This window comes from Schistocerca gregaria, chromosome 2 (assembly GCF_023897955.1).
Source record: "Schistocerca gregaria isolate iqSchGreg1 chromosome 2, iqSchGreg1.2, whole genome shotgun sequence".
Taxonomy (NCBI): Eukaryota; Metazoa; Arthropoda; class Insecta; order Orthoptera; family Acrididae; genus Schistocerca; species Schistocerca gregaria.
Genome location: NC_064921.1, coordinates 60,155,066 through 60,173,870, shown reverse-complemented (window position 1 = coordinate 60,173,870; position 18,805 = coordinate 60,155,066). Strand labels below are relative to the sequence as shown.

At 38.0% G+C, this 18,805-nt stretch overlaps 1 protein-coding gene across 6 annotated transcripts in view; it reads right to left on the bottom strand.

Moving 5' to 3' along the window:
- LOC126336313 (E3 ubiquitin-protein ligase UBR5) overlaps window positions 1-18,805 on the bottom strand; it is a 322,944-nt gene that overhangs the window by 201,213 nt on the left and 102,926 nt on the right. For 4 of the 6 annotated variants that reach the window (XM_049999854.1, XM_049999856.1, XM_049999859.1 and 1 more), the window contains exons 14-18: window positions 15,537-15,810; window positions 15,327-15,422; window positions 10,710-10,829; window positions 9,438-9,614; window positions 9,221-9,359 (exon numbers count right to left, since the gene is read on the bottom strand). In XM_049999854.1, coding sequence (XP_049855811.1) covers window positions 9,221-9,359; window positions 9,438-9,614; window positions 10,710-10,829; window positions 15,327-15,422; window positions 15,537-15,810 — 806 coding nt within the window. The remainder of the gene's footprint in view (window positions 1-9,220; window positions 9,360-9,437; window positions 9,615-10,709; window positions 10,830-15,326; window positions 15,423-15,536; window positions 15,811-18,805) is intronic. The other 2 variants (XM_049999857.1, XM_049999858.1) reach the window with 1 other exon arrangement.

Here is an 18,805-nt window from a genome sequence, read left to right as displayed (position 1 = left end):
AAATAGGAATAGTGTTTCTAAAACAAAAGACTGACAAGAAGAGCAAAATAGCTAACCAGGTATAACTAGATGACAAATACCAGGCTGCAGAAGTATGAATGACTGTCTATATGAAAATTGAAGAAATCTTTGAAGGAACAAGAAGCAACCATATGAAAATCAAGAGCTGCAGATGGCAAGTCAGTGCTTAGGAAAGAAGGAAACACTGATAGGAATATATAGAGGGTCTATATAAGGTGAGCGAACCACAGGACAATATTATAGAAAGAGAGGAGGAACTAAGTACAGATGAGCTGGGCTATATGATACTGTAAGAAGCATTTGACACAGCATTGAAAGATCGCAGTCAGAACAAGGCACCTGGAATGGATGACTTTCCCTAAGAAATATTGAGATCATTGGGAGAACACACCATGATAAACCAATACCAGATGGTAGACAAGACAAATGCAACAATTGAAATACAGAGAGTTAGAAAGGTAAAGAATGTAACAATTCCAACTACAAAGAAGACTGACAGGTGTGGGTAAGTGACACAGATGTCAAGCTCATAGATTATTATTTTGGGTGCCAGAGAAATGTAGTCACATGTGAAGTAACAGTGATCATATGGCACACCTTAGAAGACAGACTGAAGAAAGCCAAACCTATATTTATCGAATTTGTAGATTTAGATTAAGTTTTAGGTAATTTGAATGGAATACACTCTTTAGAATTCTGATGGTAGAAGGGATAAAACATAGAAGACAAAAGGTTATCTAGGACTTGCACAGAACTCAGATTGTAGTAATAAGATTCAAAGGACATGAAAAAGAGGTAATGTTTGAGAAGGAAGTGAGACAGGATTGTAGGCTATCCTCAATATTATCTAGTCTGTATACTGAGGAACTAGTACAGGAAACCAAGGAGAAATTTTGGAAGAAATTTAAAGTGACATTCTAATTATCTCAAGTTGTCAAATGACTTGGAATATCAGACAAACAGAAAAGTAAATGAGTACAGAAAGGAGGTTATAAGATGTTAGCAAAAGTAACATAACGATAATGGAATGTAGCTGAACAATATCAGGCATTGTTGAGGCAATTGTGTAAGAAAACGAGACAAACTAGCAAAGAAAACGAGACAAAGTAACACACAAGCTTTGCTGTTTAGGCATCAAAATAAATGGTAACTGTTGAAGTAGAGAGCATTTAAAAGGCATTGCTTCTGAAAGGAAAAAAAGAAAACAATGCTAACTTTATATGTAATTTTAGGTACTAACAAGTCTTAACCAATGATTTTTGTCTGGCACGTAGTCTTGTACAAAAAAGAAAGGTGGACAATAAGCACACCAGTTCAGAGAAGAAGAGAATAAAAGCTTTTATATATTGTGGTGCTACAGATGAATGGTGGTGATAACTAATGAAGAGGTATTAACAGAATTAGAGAGAGAGGAAATTTATGGCACAACTTGCCAAAATGAAATGATCATTTGCTAGGACAACCCTGAGGTATCAAGGAATTGCTGATTTGGTCATGGAAAGTACGGGAGGTAAAAATCTTTTAGGGAGATTGAGGCTCAGCTACATTAAACAACGTTGAAAATGCTGAGATACGGAGGCTTGCACAGGATAGGCACGTGTTGTGAGCTGCACCGAACCAGTCTTTGGACTGCAGACCGCAATAACAATATGGAAAGATACATTAAATGTGTGTGTTACTGTTACCATACTTCTGACAATACTAAATTTTGATGTTTCAGTGTGGTTTGCTTGATAATGGCCTCTCTGTAACTCTGGATTTGTAACAAGGAAAGCAGAAATATTCTGATTTGTTATCATTTAGATTGACTGTAACCTCATCATTTTTTTCCCTTCCCCCACCGAAGATATATTTAACCAAAATTAAGTTTCATTTCCTGAACATATTTACTTTAGTACAATAATTTCATTGCGTTAACCTCATTTTGCCCCCTTCAATGGCAGGATAAAAATTTATCTTTACAATCCAAAAGGCTACAGGATTCCTTGCAAGTTGTTCATGGAATCATACAATTAGACTTTATTACAAACACCTAGTTCATCCCAGTGCATCGACAAAACTTTATTCTTATGCTGGTCAGAATATTTTGTTTTAATTGTTTTAAGAATCTTGCCACATAAGGCCTATGGAGATAAAATTTCTGTAGTTGACAGGCACAATGTAGCCTTACGGAGGTGTGTGTGTGTGTGTGTGTGTGTGTGTGTGTGTGTGTGTGTGTGTGTGTGTGTGTGGGTGGGTGGGTGTGTGGGTGTGTGTGAGCGCGCGCGCGTGGATGCATGCCCGTACGCATGAGCGTTGGAAAGGGGTGGGGGTGGTCTGTCTTAGTCAGCTCAGGAGGAAGACAATGTTCTTTCAAAAGCTTGGGAACATTTACAGCCTGGTTTACCTAGGTATTGACCACACAATCCCCTAACTATGTCATGAGTGGCTACCTTTACAACTTCCATTACTTATCATCATCATCATCATCATCATCATCATCATTTAAGATTGATTATGCCTTTCCATTAATTATATTCCAACATATTTCTTTCACAAGGTGAGTTAGAAAAACAACACTTATTTCTCAAAATACTAGATTTGAAACTGGACACACTCAAATATAAATTCAATACTTTGACCCCTGTCATCTCATGTAACAGGTACTGCAGAGGACAGCTTTTTGTGGAAAGTCAGTATGCTGCTTGGCAATTACTACATAGATACTGTGGCAGTATTTGTCACTGCAGAATTTTTTATGTAAACATCACAAAGTTAAAAAAAAATTAATGAGAAAAATCACTGACAGTTGTTGTTGTTGTTGTGGTCTTCAGCCTTGAGACTGGTTTGATGCAGCTCTCCATGCTACTCTATCCTGTGCAAGCTTCTTCATCTCCCAGTACCTACTGCAACCTACACCCTTCTGAATCTGCTTAGTGTAGTCATCTCTTGATCTCCCTCTACGATTTTTACCCTCCACGCTGCCCTCCAATACTAAACTGGTGATCCCTTGATGCCTCAGAACATGTCCTACCAACCAATCCCTTCTTATGGTTAAGTTGTGCCACAAACTTCTCTTCTCCCCATTCCTCATTAGTTATGTGATCTACCCATCTAATCTTCAGCATTCTTCTGTAGCACCACATTTCGAAAGCTTCTATTCTCTTCTTCGTCCATGTTTCATTTCCATATATGGCTACACTCCATACAAATACTTTCAGAAATGACTTCCTGACACTTAAATCTATACTCGATATTAACAAATTTCTCTTCTTCAGAAACGCCAATCTACATTTTATATCCTCTCTACTTCGACCATCATCACTTATTTTGCTACCCAAATAGCAAACCACCTTTACTACTTTAAGTGTCTCATTTCCTAATCTAATTCCCTCAGCATCATCCGACTTAATTCGACTACATTCCATTGTCCTCGTTTTGATTTTGTTGATGTTCCTCTTATATCCTACTTTCAAGACGCTATCCATTCCGTTCAACTGCTCTTCCAAGTCCTTTGCTGTCTCTGACAGAATTACAATATCATCGGCGAACCTCAAAGTTTTTAATTCTTCTCCATGGATTTTAATACCTACTCCGAATTTTTCTTTCGTTTCCTTTACTGCTTGCTCAATATACAGATTGAATAACATCAGGGAGAGACTACAGCCCTGTCTCACTCCCTTCCCAACCACTGCTTCCCTTTCATGTCCCTCGACTCATTAACTGCCATCTGGTTTCTGTACAAATTAAAAATAGCCTTTCCCTCCCTGTATTTTACCACTGCCACCTTCAGAATTTGAAAGAGAGTATTCCAGACAACATTGTCAAAAGCTTTCTCTAAGTCTACAAATGCTAGAAATGTAGGTTTGCCCTTCCTTAATCTAGCTTCTAAGATAAGTCGTAAGGTCAGTATTGCCTCACGTGTTCCAATATTTCTACGGAATCCAAACTGATCTTCCCCGAGGTCGGCTTCTACTAGGTTTTGCATTTGCCTGTAAAGAATTTGCGTTAGTATTTTTGCAGCTGTGACTTAGTAAACTGATAGTTTGGTAATTTTCACATCTATCAACACCTGCTTTCTTTGGGATTGGAATTATTATGTTCTTCTTGAAGTCTGAGGGAATTTCGCCTGTCTCATACATCTTGCTCACCAGATGGTAGAGTTTTGTCAGGACTGGCTCTCCCAAGGCTGTCGGTAGTTCCAATGGAATGTTGTATACTCCTGGGCCCTTGTTTCGACTCAGGTCTTTCAGTGCTCTGTCAAACTCTTCACGCAGTATCATATCTCCCATTTCATCTTCACCTAGATCCTCTTCCATTTCCATAATATTGTCGTCAAGTACATCGCCCTTGAATAGACCCTCTATATACCACCTTTCTGCTTTCCCCTCTTTGCTTAGAACTGGGTTTCCATCTGAGCTCTTGATGTTCATACAAGTAGTTCTCTTATCTCCAAAGGCCTCTTTAATTTTCCTGTAGGCAGTATCTATCTTACCCCTAGTGAGATAAGCCTCTACATTCTTACATTTGTCCTCTAGCCATCCCTGCTTAGCAATTTTGCACTTCCTGTCGATCTCATTTTTGAGACGTTTGTATTCCTTTTTGCCTGCTTCATTTACTGTATTTTTATATTTTCTCCTTTCATCAATTAAATTCAATATTTCTTCTGTTACCCAAGGATTTCTACTAGCCCTTGTCTTTTTACCTACTTGATCCTCTGCTGCCTTCAGTACTTCATCCCTCAGAGCTACCCATTCTTCTTCAACTGTATTTTTTTCCCCATTCCTGTCAATTGCTCCCTTATGCTCTCCCTGAAACTCTGTACAACCTCTGGTTCTTTCAGCTTATCCAGGTCCCATCTCATTAAATTCCCACATTTTTGCAGTTTCTTTAGTTTTAATCTGCAGGTCATAACCAATAGATTCTGGTCAGAGTCCACATCTGCCGCTGGAAATGTTTTACAATTTAAAACTTGGTTCCTAAATCTCTATCTTACCATTATATAATCTATCTGAAACCTGTCAGTATCACCAGGCTTCTTCCATGTATACAGCCTTCTTTTATGATTCTTGAACCAAGTGTTAGCTATGATTAAGTTGTGCTCTGTGCAAAATTCTACCAGGCGGCTTCCTCTTTCATTTCTTAGCCCCAATCCATATTCACCTACTACGTTTCCTTCTCTCCCTTTTCCTACTACCGAATTCCAGTCACCCATGACTATTAAATTTTCGTCACCCTTCACTATCTGAATAATTTCTTTTATTTTATCACACATTTCTTCAATTTCTTTGTCATCTGCACAGCTAGTTGGCATATAAACTTGTACTACTGTAGTAGGTGTGGGCTTTGTATCTATCTTGGTCACAATAATGCGCTCACTATGCTGTTTGTAGTAGCTTACCCACATTCCTATTTTCCTATTCATTATTAAACCTACTCCTGCATTACCCCTATTTGATTTTGTGTTTATAACCCTGTAGTCACCTGACCAGAAATCTTGTTCCTGCCACCAAACTTCACTAATTCCCACTATATCTAACTTTAACCTATCCATTTCCCCTTTTAAATTTTCTAACCTACCTGCCCAATTAAGGGGATCTGACATTCCACGCTCCGATCCACGCTCCGATCCGTAGAACACCAGTTTTCTTTCTCCTGATAACGACATCCTCTTGAGTAGTCCCCACCCGGAGATCCAAATGGGGGACTACTTTACCTCCGAAATATTTTACCCAAGAGGATGCCATCATCATTTAATCATTCAGTAATGCTGCATGCCCTCGGGAAAAATTACGGCAGTACAAGCACAGCCAGGCCGTTTTGGTTATTGTTACAAGGCCAGATCAGTCAATCATCTAGACTGTTGCCCTTGCAACTACTGAAAAGCCTGCTGCCCCTCTTCAGGAACCACGTGTTTGTCTGGCCTCTCGACAGATACCCCTCCGTTGTGGTTGAACCTACGGTACGGCTATCTGTATCGCTGAGGCACGCAAGCCTTCCCACCAACGGCAAGGTCCATGGTTCATGGAGGGGCACTGACAGTTATGGTCATGAAATATTTTCACAGAATAAAAAAGTGTAATGGGGGATGCAAAAAACAGGAACCGAGCACAAGTATCAAATTTTATACCTGAATGGCTTCTTCCTGACTGAGACCTTAATTAAATTAAATAAGCCATGATGAGAAATGTGCTGTCCTTGACAGCTTTCCTTGTCCGTATGAATTATCCTCATTTTAATGAATTCCTATAGTTCTTACTACTTAAGTTTATTTTCTTTATCAAAATTGTCAACTCGCAACCTTTGAGTTACTTTCTTCTGCATTTACGTATCGTTAAGACATACATGATTACACCTAGATACAGATGTTTGTAAATATGTGAAGGTGTTACAGGTGCACGAAAGTAGTAAACTACTATTGGTAACACTGAAATCCAAATCTTCAGAGAAACAAGCTTTTGGGGTAATTTAAACAAATTTACATATATATGTTGCAAAAAATGGTTCTGACACATCATTTTTAAGTCCATATATGCTTGAATGGGTTCTGATGGTTTGTGTACTGGAAAATCATACAGCACTATCAGCTGGTATGCCGTGCCAAGGTTACAATTCTGAATGCGGCCAACAACTTTAAATCAGTTTTGGATATCTATGTGCACTGTCATCGATTTGCAGAATACAAAGCTTTAGAGACTAGACCTTGATAAAATACAGTGACTGTCTTGCATTTTTTTTATTACATATTTCAGTCCGAAGTCACTCAAATGGTTTCATTACATATTCTGACTTATCCCCGGATCATCAACAAATCATACTTTAAACAGTGTAGATGACACCAACATGCATAGACAAACCACGAGCAGCTACTTACTGTCCTGTCACTGTTAACGTGACAATGCTACTTTTCAGGTTCTTTTTTAATAATTTCAATGTATATTCACTGCTGCCCCCACCCCCCCCAAAAAAAAAAAAAAAAAAAATCCATGTTCAAATACAGATCCGTATTTACATTTCTTTTATACATTAAAAGTTACATAAAAAATAAAAACCTCTGCTTTTATGTGGAAGCTAACAGCAATATAATAAATTTTCACATGCACATTATACTGCGTCACACTCACAACCGTGCAATAGGAAATGGATCTCTAGCCCAAGAATCCACAGACAACAACAAGCGCTAATGTGGTCAGTGAACACACTACAGAGAGCTATCATTGAGGAATCACATTACACCAATTCAATGCTCCCCTTCACTTTATGCTACAGGATTCTAAAACTAACTGTTTACAAAGCAAAGTGGTTTTAAACGAAATGACTCAGAACATTTCTTTTTGTCAAGAGTATCTGAGATTTCCGCATAAGTCAAAGTCTTTGAGTGGTAGTAAACAACTCAAACAAGAATGTTATACACCTCACAAAAGTTTCAGAACTAAGAATCTTGTCTGAAACGAAGACAGTTAGTACAGATAACAGGATGTCTTCATAAAGTTGGAAGAGTAAAACAACAAAATCATTTATGATTAATGTGCAGTGCTGGGCTTCCTGATATTAGGTTTGTGGGGTGCTCAACTGCGCAGTTATTAGCACCTGGACAAAGTCCCAATTTTTACACAGTCCTCTTTTTTTCTCTCTCCACAATTCAATCTAGTGACTGTCACAAATGATGATGATGATGATGATGATGATGATGATGATGATGATGATGATGAGCTTCCTGCTATGAATGTTCTGATTATGATGACAATGGCAGTCACACTTAAAAACAACCCTTGAGGGACTACATTATCTTCCTCAGAACAGTTCACATACGATATAAATCAATTTGAGAAAAAGAAACACCAGAGGAAGGCAATAAACATGTAAGAACACAAGGCACATACATGTAGGTGTCTGTAAAATCACCACTCTTTCAACTATCTGAATTCAATTTCTCCACAAATCATCACAGGTTTCTTTGCAAGAGTATTGAGAAACAAAAAATAAATAAGGATCAGAAATGGTCTATTTACAAAAGCCTGCTGTATAGCCACAACACAAAAGTGTTTCCTATTAACAGCAATCTGTTAAAACATTTACAAAGCATGACTTTTGAACTTACACAAAAATCATGTAATATACTATAATGTATGTTATTAATAATGAGTGTTCTATTGTCTTTAGCATACAACACAGATTTTATTGTCTACACAGAAAAAGTAGCCACTAGAAACATTGATCCTGGTGTCACTAAAGTCAAGGGTGTCCCTTTTGTAGCAGCGCTGAAGATACACTGAACCTACAATATCTTTGGTACAGTTTGTAGAGTTTTATAGTGTGTCAAGAATTGAATTCTGATCTCACTAGGAAAGTATACAAAGCAGAGGCACATGTAGAGCAGGTATATGACACATTTCTCAAAGATACATCATTCTGTTAACTCACAAGATAAATCGCCATTCATTTTTGCAATTTTCAATACTGTCAACTTCTTAAAAGCAGTGCTGAGGAACTAGAAACACGTGTTCTCTTCCAATAACAGCGGTAACATTCACGATTAATAAATATTACAATTTGGAAGTGGTGGTGAAATGGTTACTCATTTATAGTTTCAACATACGTGCATATAGTCCATGTACAAATGATTGTCTAAAAATCACAAACATGTGGAGTAACTCAGTCATAACCAGGTACTCCCCAGTTCATTTGGAAGTTTTCAATTGTGCAGCTCGATAACTACATTATGTTCCATTTTTAAGTTATTTTATGGAATTCATAATTGCGAGAAACAAATGCCTTATCACACACAGTCAAAGTAATGTCCAGAATTTACAACAACAGAGGAATGTTTTCCACATCATAATCCAGCCACAACTTCCTAAGCTTCAACGTGTCTAACCATTTAGCATATGAAATGTAAACTAGTAAATGTGGAAAGTATTACCTCTGATTTACATACAATTTCTTTGTTGCAAGTATTTTGGAAATAAAGGTAGGAATAGAGTGTAAGATAGCACTTGTGGAGGGTAACTATTGCAAAGATACATCTTGATGGTCATAGCACTTGTTGTTGCCTACTGACAAACAAAAAGTAGCAAGAAGTTTACAACTGATGTACTTCTAAACCTGTATTTTGTGTGTGTGTGTGTGTGTGTGTGTGTGTGTGTGTCCTTACCGCTTCCCACACTATTACGATTTATGAATTAGTGACACACATTACAGTGAAAAAGATATAACTTACTTTGCACCAAGTAATGTGCCCAGATGAGGGGCAAGACCTGGACTCTCACAGAGTAGGCGCAACGACACAATTGCATTGTTTTTCCGTTCTATGGGATCCACGACATACGAGTTGCTAGGACTTGCACCAGAAGTTGAACCTAATACAAACAACAACAACAGTTACAATACAGCATTTAACTGACAGCTGTGTAGAAGTATATACAAAAAATACTTGCCACTTGCAGATGGTTTATTATTTGCAGCGTTTGATCCACCGAGCCCCATCAAGCTGTCTTCATCACCTGACGCAGGATCAAATGTTTCAGGAGGCCAGCTAAGGGTTGGAATAGGTTCATCTGAAATATGTTGATGTGCACTGCTGTCAACAGCGACTTCGCGTTCTGCAACAATAACTATAATTAATCCAGTAATTAATGTTTCAATTTGGGACTTTGCTGAGGTTGGAGGGAGGGAGGGGGAGAGAGAGAGAGAGAGATAGAATGTATTTGAACAACATATTTACTCATTAAGTGAGCCACCACAGGAGCTGGGAAAAATTCACAAACGAAGATAAGTACTTGTAATTAGGACAAGAACAATATATGCAGATTTTATACCGATTTGCAAATTCCTGAGACAATTCTTTCTTTTGAAAACAATACTATGTGAATATCTTTGTAAGCATAGTTTAACAATATTACATCTGCGAAAACAATGTACTGCACCCCGAGTATGAAAAACCTAATCCAGAAGTAGAACTGAAAGGACAATCTTTTAACAATGTATGCGAGTTTCCCATTTCCTGCTCCCATAATACGGGATACTGTGTTACAATAAACTTACAGCGTAATTCCGGAAGGTTATACACCTCTTGCAGATATGTTCTCAAATAATGCACACTTTAAATTCCCACCCTGCACATACACTTCTAAGCTCAGTTGACAGAGTAATGTACATTTCACCCCGAAGAGATGTTATGCAGAAAAACTGTTTCATAACAATTTCTTTCTATGGCTAATCTTTTTTGTTTGCATATTCCTACAGCAGCTTATGTTCATAAAGATAAGTATAATTTACAGACACTTCTAACCAAAACCATGACACACCACCTTCAACTTCAGTAACTAGAAAATGACATTAAGAATTAACTGTCAACATCTAAAAGGCAATGGCAAATCAGACTTAATATTTTAACAACAAAAAATAATTTTTGAGGATCGGTTCAAGCAAGGCTACAATAATTTAAAATTCATGCACCTAAAATTTGATGTTTTCTTTGTTATACATCAGCAACGAAACAAAATGTTGTTGCTGCACTCCTGCACAATTATGTAACCTGCTGTTGCATGTTAAACAATTTCCTGAGCCTGTTCACGAACAAGATCTTCACTATGAAATAGTTACCTAGGAATAATGCAAAATTATTCACGGGTGGGTACTGAACTAAGACAACAAAACAGGACCCCACCGACATGTTGCATTGCAATACATCTTTCACTGCCACTCACCAGACCTCACAGCTGCTGTAGCTCTTCTCATCATCTCACGCAGGCTCACAGATCGTGAACCTAAGGCATTGGTGATCACGTTGATAGACTCTAGCCCCGAACTGTTGCTGTTACTGCCCTCTGAGGAGCAGAAAACACATTTGATATAGATGGAGGGGATCCATGAAAGTTTATTACGAAACATTTCTACAATATAAATGAAAGATCATTGCTATTTTGCCCATAAGTCTTTGGGAGCCAAGACAGAATAATATACAAATGTGTGAATACAGAAAAAGTTTTTCAGATTCATGCATAACAAGTAATCTTTTAAAAACTATCATGAAACAAACATTAGAATCTATAAACAGTGCTCAGACCTGTGTTCTACGGAAATGTGTACAAATGTCAGTAGTAAGGAAGAGAGTGCATAAAACAGATTGGCACAGAGAATGAAACCACTTGTTAGTTCTTTTAATTTTTTATACTTCTGTCTCATAAAATCAATATTAACACATCTTGCATCCTGATAAATGATCTATATCCCTCCTCCCATGAAATGGGATATTTTTTGTAACAAACTATGAAGAATTGTGTTACCTGCAGGTTACAACCTACAAGATGTTTACCAAAATATAGAATCTACTGTCCCGGTCTTTGATCTCCAATGACAACAAGAATGAATCTTGTTTTGGGTTTGAGACTGTAATTTAGTAGGCGTATTTTAATGTTCAATGCATATTTTTAACTTACACTTTTGTTCCTATTCTAATCTCTGTATTTACAATGGGGTGTAATTATTTGTTTATTGTTGCAAAATTAGTGATGAATGAAAGAACTGATAATTTTAATATGATTTTATTACAATTCAACTTTCAAAACTGATTAGATTCAATTTTCATTACTGCAAGTTTTCTTTAATGCAAAATGACAAAAAACAACTTCCCATTATGGACCATAGCCGCTCTACAATATTTTTCTTTATTTCTTTCCTTAGCCTTCCTTCACATGAAATAACATTTTTTTCTTGTTGCTTAACTCCTTAAAAGAAAATTTCGAGTTATCTCATTTTTAATATTTTGACTGAAACTTAAATCCTGAATAAACAAAGGCAACTTAAGAAAAAACAATTATATTCATTTCAGTGTGGTAGTTACCAGAAATCATCTGGTACTACATTTGTAGCTTGGCTTCTGTGTTTTGATTGAGGCAGTTGCCTTTTGTATCATCTCTACTGTGTGCTGCCTCGAATACTTGACGACAAAACACACACTTTCAGACTCTCCTATATTGTTGTTTAAGCAATGCTTTCAAAAAAAGGATTACTATACTGATCTTGAGTCTGATATTCAATTGAGCAACTCAAAAACTAAACAAGAGTGTGATGTTACTTCACTATAGACTGAAAGTGACTACAGTTTGACAGTTGAGTGACAAGTGCTTGCCAATGGTACAAGAGAAATATATCAACTGTGCTCCAGCTAGCTCCTCCAAGTCTTATGTTCACAGGAATCTACTGATGATGATCATCATCAATTTCGGGGGCCTCTGTCCCACTTCAACAGGAGGTCGGCCTTGTTACTATGGATTTGACGATGTTAGTGTGAGAGGGTGGAAGGACACCCTTCCTGTCGTCACCCCAAACCAATCAGGACTAAATTAGTGTACCCCAGCTGTCTGCGTCTAGTGTAGGCCATGAAATAGTGCGAACATTTTGCTAATGTTTGCGAGTCGTGTAACTGAGGTGGACACGGGGACGAGCCTGGTATTCACCTAGTGGGATGTGGAAAACCATATGTGAGTATCCAAGATGGTTGGCTCACTGGCCCTCATCGTGAATCCGTTGGGCGGATTCGATCCAGGGCCAGCGTTCCTACTTGAGTCTAGAAAACAATGCATTAGCGCCCTCGGCTAACCTGGGGTTACAGGAATCTACTGATCCGTTGTGAAATACATAGTTAGACATCAAAGCTACACAGAAACTAAAAAAAAAATTACTTTCACATTTCAGGATATTTTAGTCAAGAGTCCAGTGCGAAAGTACACCCATGAGTTTATTACTGATGATGTCTACATGTAGTGTATTCATTATACAATGTTTTTCATTAATGAAAGATTATTATTTTTTTGAATATAATTTGAAAAAATCCTTAAGGGGTTAAAGGAAAAAAGTTAAACATGCAAATTAACAATACTTTCCCCTGTCAACTACACAATACCTTCTGATAATGTGCAAAAAATAAAACAGAACGAAATTGCAAATTCAATCTTTAAAAATAGAATGGGTGTCATTCACACAGTGCAACATTGCACTAAGAAGCAGGAAAATTTTTGGCTCTTTTCCATTTATTTAATGAATATGAAACAGTCACCAAAGAGAACAACTAAGGAACGTCTAGCTTCAGACAATTTAGTTCTAAATGGTGCTGTCACATTAAGCATAAAACCATGCCACCTGCACATATTTTCTTGGTCACATCCAGAGATGGCAGAGAATACATCATGCAGTAGAGAACTTTACTTATAGATGAAGTGTGACTGATGCAAAACGTCTGTGAAAAATGGCAGCAGCTACCTATCTGTGACACATTACCCCCCCCCCCCCCCCAACACACACACACACACACACACACACACACACACACACACACACACACACACTTCTATTGTCAATGCTATGAATCCATGGTTATAATACAGGCTTTAAAAAAGACTAAATCTATTAAAAAGTCGTCTTTTTTTCCCCGTCTTTCTCTTAGTTACTTTAAATTCGTGGAGGTATGTACCATCTATGCAACTAAATGAAGGCAGTTTGTTTATTGCCATACGCATATACATATATGTGTGTGTGTGTGTGTGTGTGTGTGTGTGTACGAGCGCGCGGGATTGGAATGACTCCTTACCCTCACCCTTAAAACCCACATCCTTTCGTCTTTCCCTCTCCTTCCCTCTTTCCTGAAGAAGCAACCGTTGGTTGCGAAAGCTAGAAATTTTGTGTGTGTGTGTGTGTGTGTTATTTTATTGTGCCTGTCTACCGACCCTTTCCCGCTTGGTAAGTCTTGGAATCTTTGTTTTTAATACAACAAAATAATTATACGCACCACATAATACATTTACTGTACGTATAAAAGAAAATATGTTTTTCAACAAGATGGGGCACTCCACTACCTGAGTTGCCAAATGTGTGAAAATCTGAATGAAACTCTGCCAAGCTGTTGGACTGGTCAACAAACAGCCAGTAACTGCACTTCTCAGCTGGCCTCCTGTCACTGGATCATCTGCCCTGTGACTTGTCCCTGTAGAGTTTCATTACGAACAATGTTTATGCACCAACGCTATCACAGCACCTAGAAGTGTTGGAAAACCAGATCCGTACTGACATTAAACATCAGTGATGATGTACACGTTTACCCAAGTATGGGACGAACTACAAGTGCGTCACAAATTCCATTGTTGTATGCATTACAGTTTAAAAAATGTGTGTTTGAAATATATATATTATTTTTCAAAAACCCATATCTCTCTTTTACTATGCCACTTTCCAAGTCATAAGTTTTGTTTTGAACACATGGAATTTTCGTCATAATTTGGAAAGCAAAAGACAAATGATCTCCCTTCCTTCTTAAGCTTCCCCAACATATCCCTTTGCCCTTCTTGATGAAGGAACTATTAATTCAGAAAGCAAATTATTGTGTCCCTTTTACTTTCACAAATGTCTTGTTATCAGTATTACACATTTTGCCTCTTGACGGTGAGTACAAATTAAACAACGGAAACTCCAAGTAGGATTATCAACAATATAGGAAAAGACAGATTGCTACTTACCATAAAGAAGACAGGTCAAGTTGCAGACATGCACAATTAAAAGACACTCACTTATACCTTTCATCAGCCACGGACTTCATCAGTAAAAGATGCACAGGCACACCCACATCCGCACACACCCACAGCCACACAGGTAAGTGTGTGTGAGTGTGCGTGTGTGTGTGTGTGTGTGTGTGTGTGTGTGTGTGTGTCACTGACAAAGGATGTGGTCAAAAGCTATACGTGAGTATCTTAATTGTCTTAATTGTGCCTGTCTGCAACTTGAAATGTCCTTTTTTTTTATGGTAAGTAGCAATCTGTCTTTTCCTACATTAGTTTTTTCAACAAAATTTTTCTTTGATGTAAACCGCAATTGCCATATTTGGCAACTACACAATGGTTATGGACCAATCCCTTATCGAAATACCTCTGGTTTAACTGTTAGACCATCATTGTAAAATGAGGTCACTGTAGAGCAAGTACTACTTTCTCATTGAACCTCCACACAATGTACCATGTTGTTTCCGACGGTATACAACAGTCTACATACTTTGGAGCAAAAGCATCGAAATTAAACTGAAGAATAAGCATTAAGTGCCCCATCTCGGCTGAAGTGGGTAGCACCCTCGTTGTCACCTCTGCACTGCATGTTTGTTGACACAGAAGAGGTAACAAACCACAAGAAACAGTTTCAACAGTACTGTACATAATGACCATTTATAGGCTGAATTAACAGGATGAAGCCTTTGGGGACAGAGGTGGAGTGGGGGACAAAAACAGATCAAAAACTCATTGTGGTTTAATGAAACTATGAATTAATTCACCAATTCTTACCTTGTTCTCCATCCTTGTTTGATGTTGGTGCACACATTGTAACACAAGCATGCAGAATGTTCCTGTTGCCATCACAACGTTCATTTAATATAGCATCTGAAAAGGTAAAAATCATTTTTTGCACAAAAATTATATATACATTCCACACAAATTGGATACTTTGTTAAACTTCTACAAAGTTTGTAGATGCTGTGTTGCTGAGCTACTTACCAATTGTCCGTGAGTCGAGTGATGAGAGAACAGAACGAACACCTTCCAGGTCGCAGCGTAGCAGCCTAGGTAAAAGCAACTGCGGTTCTACAGCCAACGCTAGCACGGCAACCTGGCTACGCAACGAGCCTCCGAGAGCTACAGTCCCAGCACCAATGCATCGAACAGGAGGCAGATCTAGCCATTGAGGATCACGGATGCTGTCAGCACAGTCTCGTGCCAGAGGGTACAGAGTACTGTTCCCATCACGTAAGATCACCACATTTTCACTACCCTGTTTTTAAAATACAGACTTTGAAAGGATCTCAATGTGAAGAAATTTTACACTGCTCTCAATACAAATCCTTAATGAAACATGTTATCAACAACTTGGCTTGACAAATAGTATTAAACTTTAAAAATGAACCACGACAACAGTTTTAACAAAGTGTTCTGGTTGACTATAAACGATGAATACGATAATAGACCACAATTCACTGTTATACAGTTAACTGGAGAGTTTATTTCAAGTCACAGTAAATTCATAATTTTCTTTTCCTTCATTTATAAATAACTTACCTGTAAATCTACAAAAACCAACATCACATTACACTACTTACAAGGAGAGGTCCCTTGCAGCTGGATCAACTTTTCTGAAACGACCCATATGATGCTGTAGTTTTAGGTCCCAGGTATCACACCCTGCAGCCATTCATCGAAGTGTGCCCTCATTTGCAAGTAATCAACAAAAAAGAATTTTGCCCGATTCTCTAGACACTTTATATTAAATGTGTTATGTAGAGTAGCGATGTCGCACAATTGTTAAGATACTTTCCCAATGTGTAAAAGATTGTGGGTTAGAATCTCGTCGAGTGCTTTGAAATTTTATATTTAAATCTTTATTGGTATGACTTTGATTATTACTTTTATTCACTTAATTGGTTTAAATGTATTTTTTTTATTTCTGATCCTTTACCATGTCATTTTCATCATTGTATGAACTTTTTCATTTGCTCTCATATTTTCCCTTTTTGTTTGGAATCTTTGTCAATGTGATTTTAATTATTAAGTAAGGCATTTTATGGATGGAAATTGTAAAACAAATATTTGAAATGTAACTTTTTATGAGGAAAATGATGGGGTGAAGGATTAGAAATAAAAAATTACATTTAAACAAATTAACTGAATAAAATAATAATAATAAGTCATATCAATAATGATTTGCACACAAATAATTTCAAAGTACTGAGGATATTCGGAAGTACTGAAGAGATTCTGATGCAAACCTTCTGCATGTCAGGAATGTATCTTAACCACTATGCTACACCACAACTCTGAACAAATACTATTACAAGCATTTCAGCTTCTAGAGAGCACAGGTTTCCAGACAGTGATAGTGGTACACAAGGCCATTTCAAATGGTACATGTACAATTACATTAAACACATACTTATCTAAGTAAAATTATTCTGTCTTATTACTTTATTTTTAAAGTAAAATGACACTAAGAAAACTGGCAGATTAAAAAAGTGTCTGTTTAATTTAAAGGAAATGGATTTAGTGCATGTGCATGTTTTGGACTGTACTCAGAAGACAGAAGTTCTGATTGTATCCACAGCCTTAGCCAGGAATGATTCATCTTGTTTTAAAGATAGTGCTATTTTGATCGGGTCTTGTTGATGGGCATTCAAAACATAGGGTGCATGGCTAAAGTATGACCCAGGGATACCCGTTATTAGCGTTTCTTCCTGTTCCATTCATGTATGGAGCAAGGGAAGAATGATTATTTAAATGCCTCTCTGTGTGCAGTAATTATTATAATGTTATCCTCATGATGCCTATGTGAGTCATACATAGGGGATTGTAGTATATTCCTAGAATAATCATTTAAAGCCAGCTCATGAAACTTCATTAGCTGACTTCCTCGGGATAGTTTACATCAATCTTCAACAGTCTTCCAGTTCAGTTCCTTCAGTATCTGTGACACTCCCCATAGATTAAAAAAATCTGTGACCATTCATGCTGCTCTTCTCCATCTACATTAAATATCCCCCCTTAGTGCTATTTGGTATGGGTCCCATGCACTTGAGCAGTATACTAGGATTGTTGCACGAGTAATTTGTAAGGAATCTACTTTGTAGACTGACTGCACTTCCCCAGTATTCTACCATTAAACTGAAGTCTACCACTTGCTTTACCTGCAACTGAGACAATGTGATCATTCCATTTCACATCCCTACAAAGTGCTACCTCTAGGTTTTTATACAAGTTGGTCAATTCCAAAAGTGACTCTTTGATATTAAAGGGAAAGACAGATTGCTATGTACCATAAAGAAGACACATCAAGTTGCAGACAGGCACAATTACAAGACACTCACATAAAGCTTTCGGCCACAGCCTTCATCAGTAAATGACACACACACACACACACACACACACACACACACACACACACACACACAAAATCAAGCACACCTTACACACACACATGACCACTATCTCCAGCCACTTCTGACAAACTGCAACACGAATACGCTGAATGGGCCTTTACAAACAGACACTATCCCCCAGACAGAGTTCACAAACAGATTTCCCATACAATACCCCACAAACTCCCGATTCTCCCACCACCCCCCAAGAACCAGCCACAAAGGAGTGACCCCTTCATCACCTAATACCATTCACAACTGTAACAACTGAACTACATCCTTTGTCAGGGGTTTTGTTATCTACCATCGTCTGAAATGTGTGACATCTTACCGCAGATCCTTCCACCCCTCCTGAAGTGGTGTTTCGTCACCCACCTAACCTCCACAACATCCTAGTCATTATGTTTAAGAGGATGGATTGTCACCACCAAACTGTGGCCAAGAGCAAAGTGGACCGCTCTGTGCCGCAATATGCAGCTGTACATAACATACTTGATTTCAACAGCTGCTTTACAACGCAGGCCATCTGACTCTCCCATCCTCAACTAGCTTTTCTGAACTGATTAGATGGGAGTTATCCTTACACCATATCCTCCAGTCTCAAAATCATCCCAGCCTCAACCTACAATTAGCTTACTCTCCTCACACGCCCCATCAAATTGTTTCTACTACCTGTCCTGTCACCTCCTCTCAATTTATCTCCCCTCATCCTCATTGTGCACTGCTTTCTGCTCGTCAATCCACTGGTCTTTTCCCTCCTCTGTTCCTCTCCTTTCCGCTCCCCATTTTGCCCCCTCCTCTCTCCCCCATACAGCCTCCCAACACTGTGCCTATCAGCCCTGTCCCACAGGCTAATGTCTC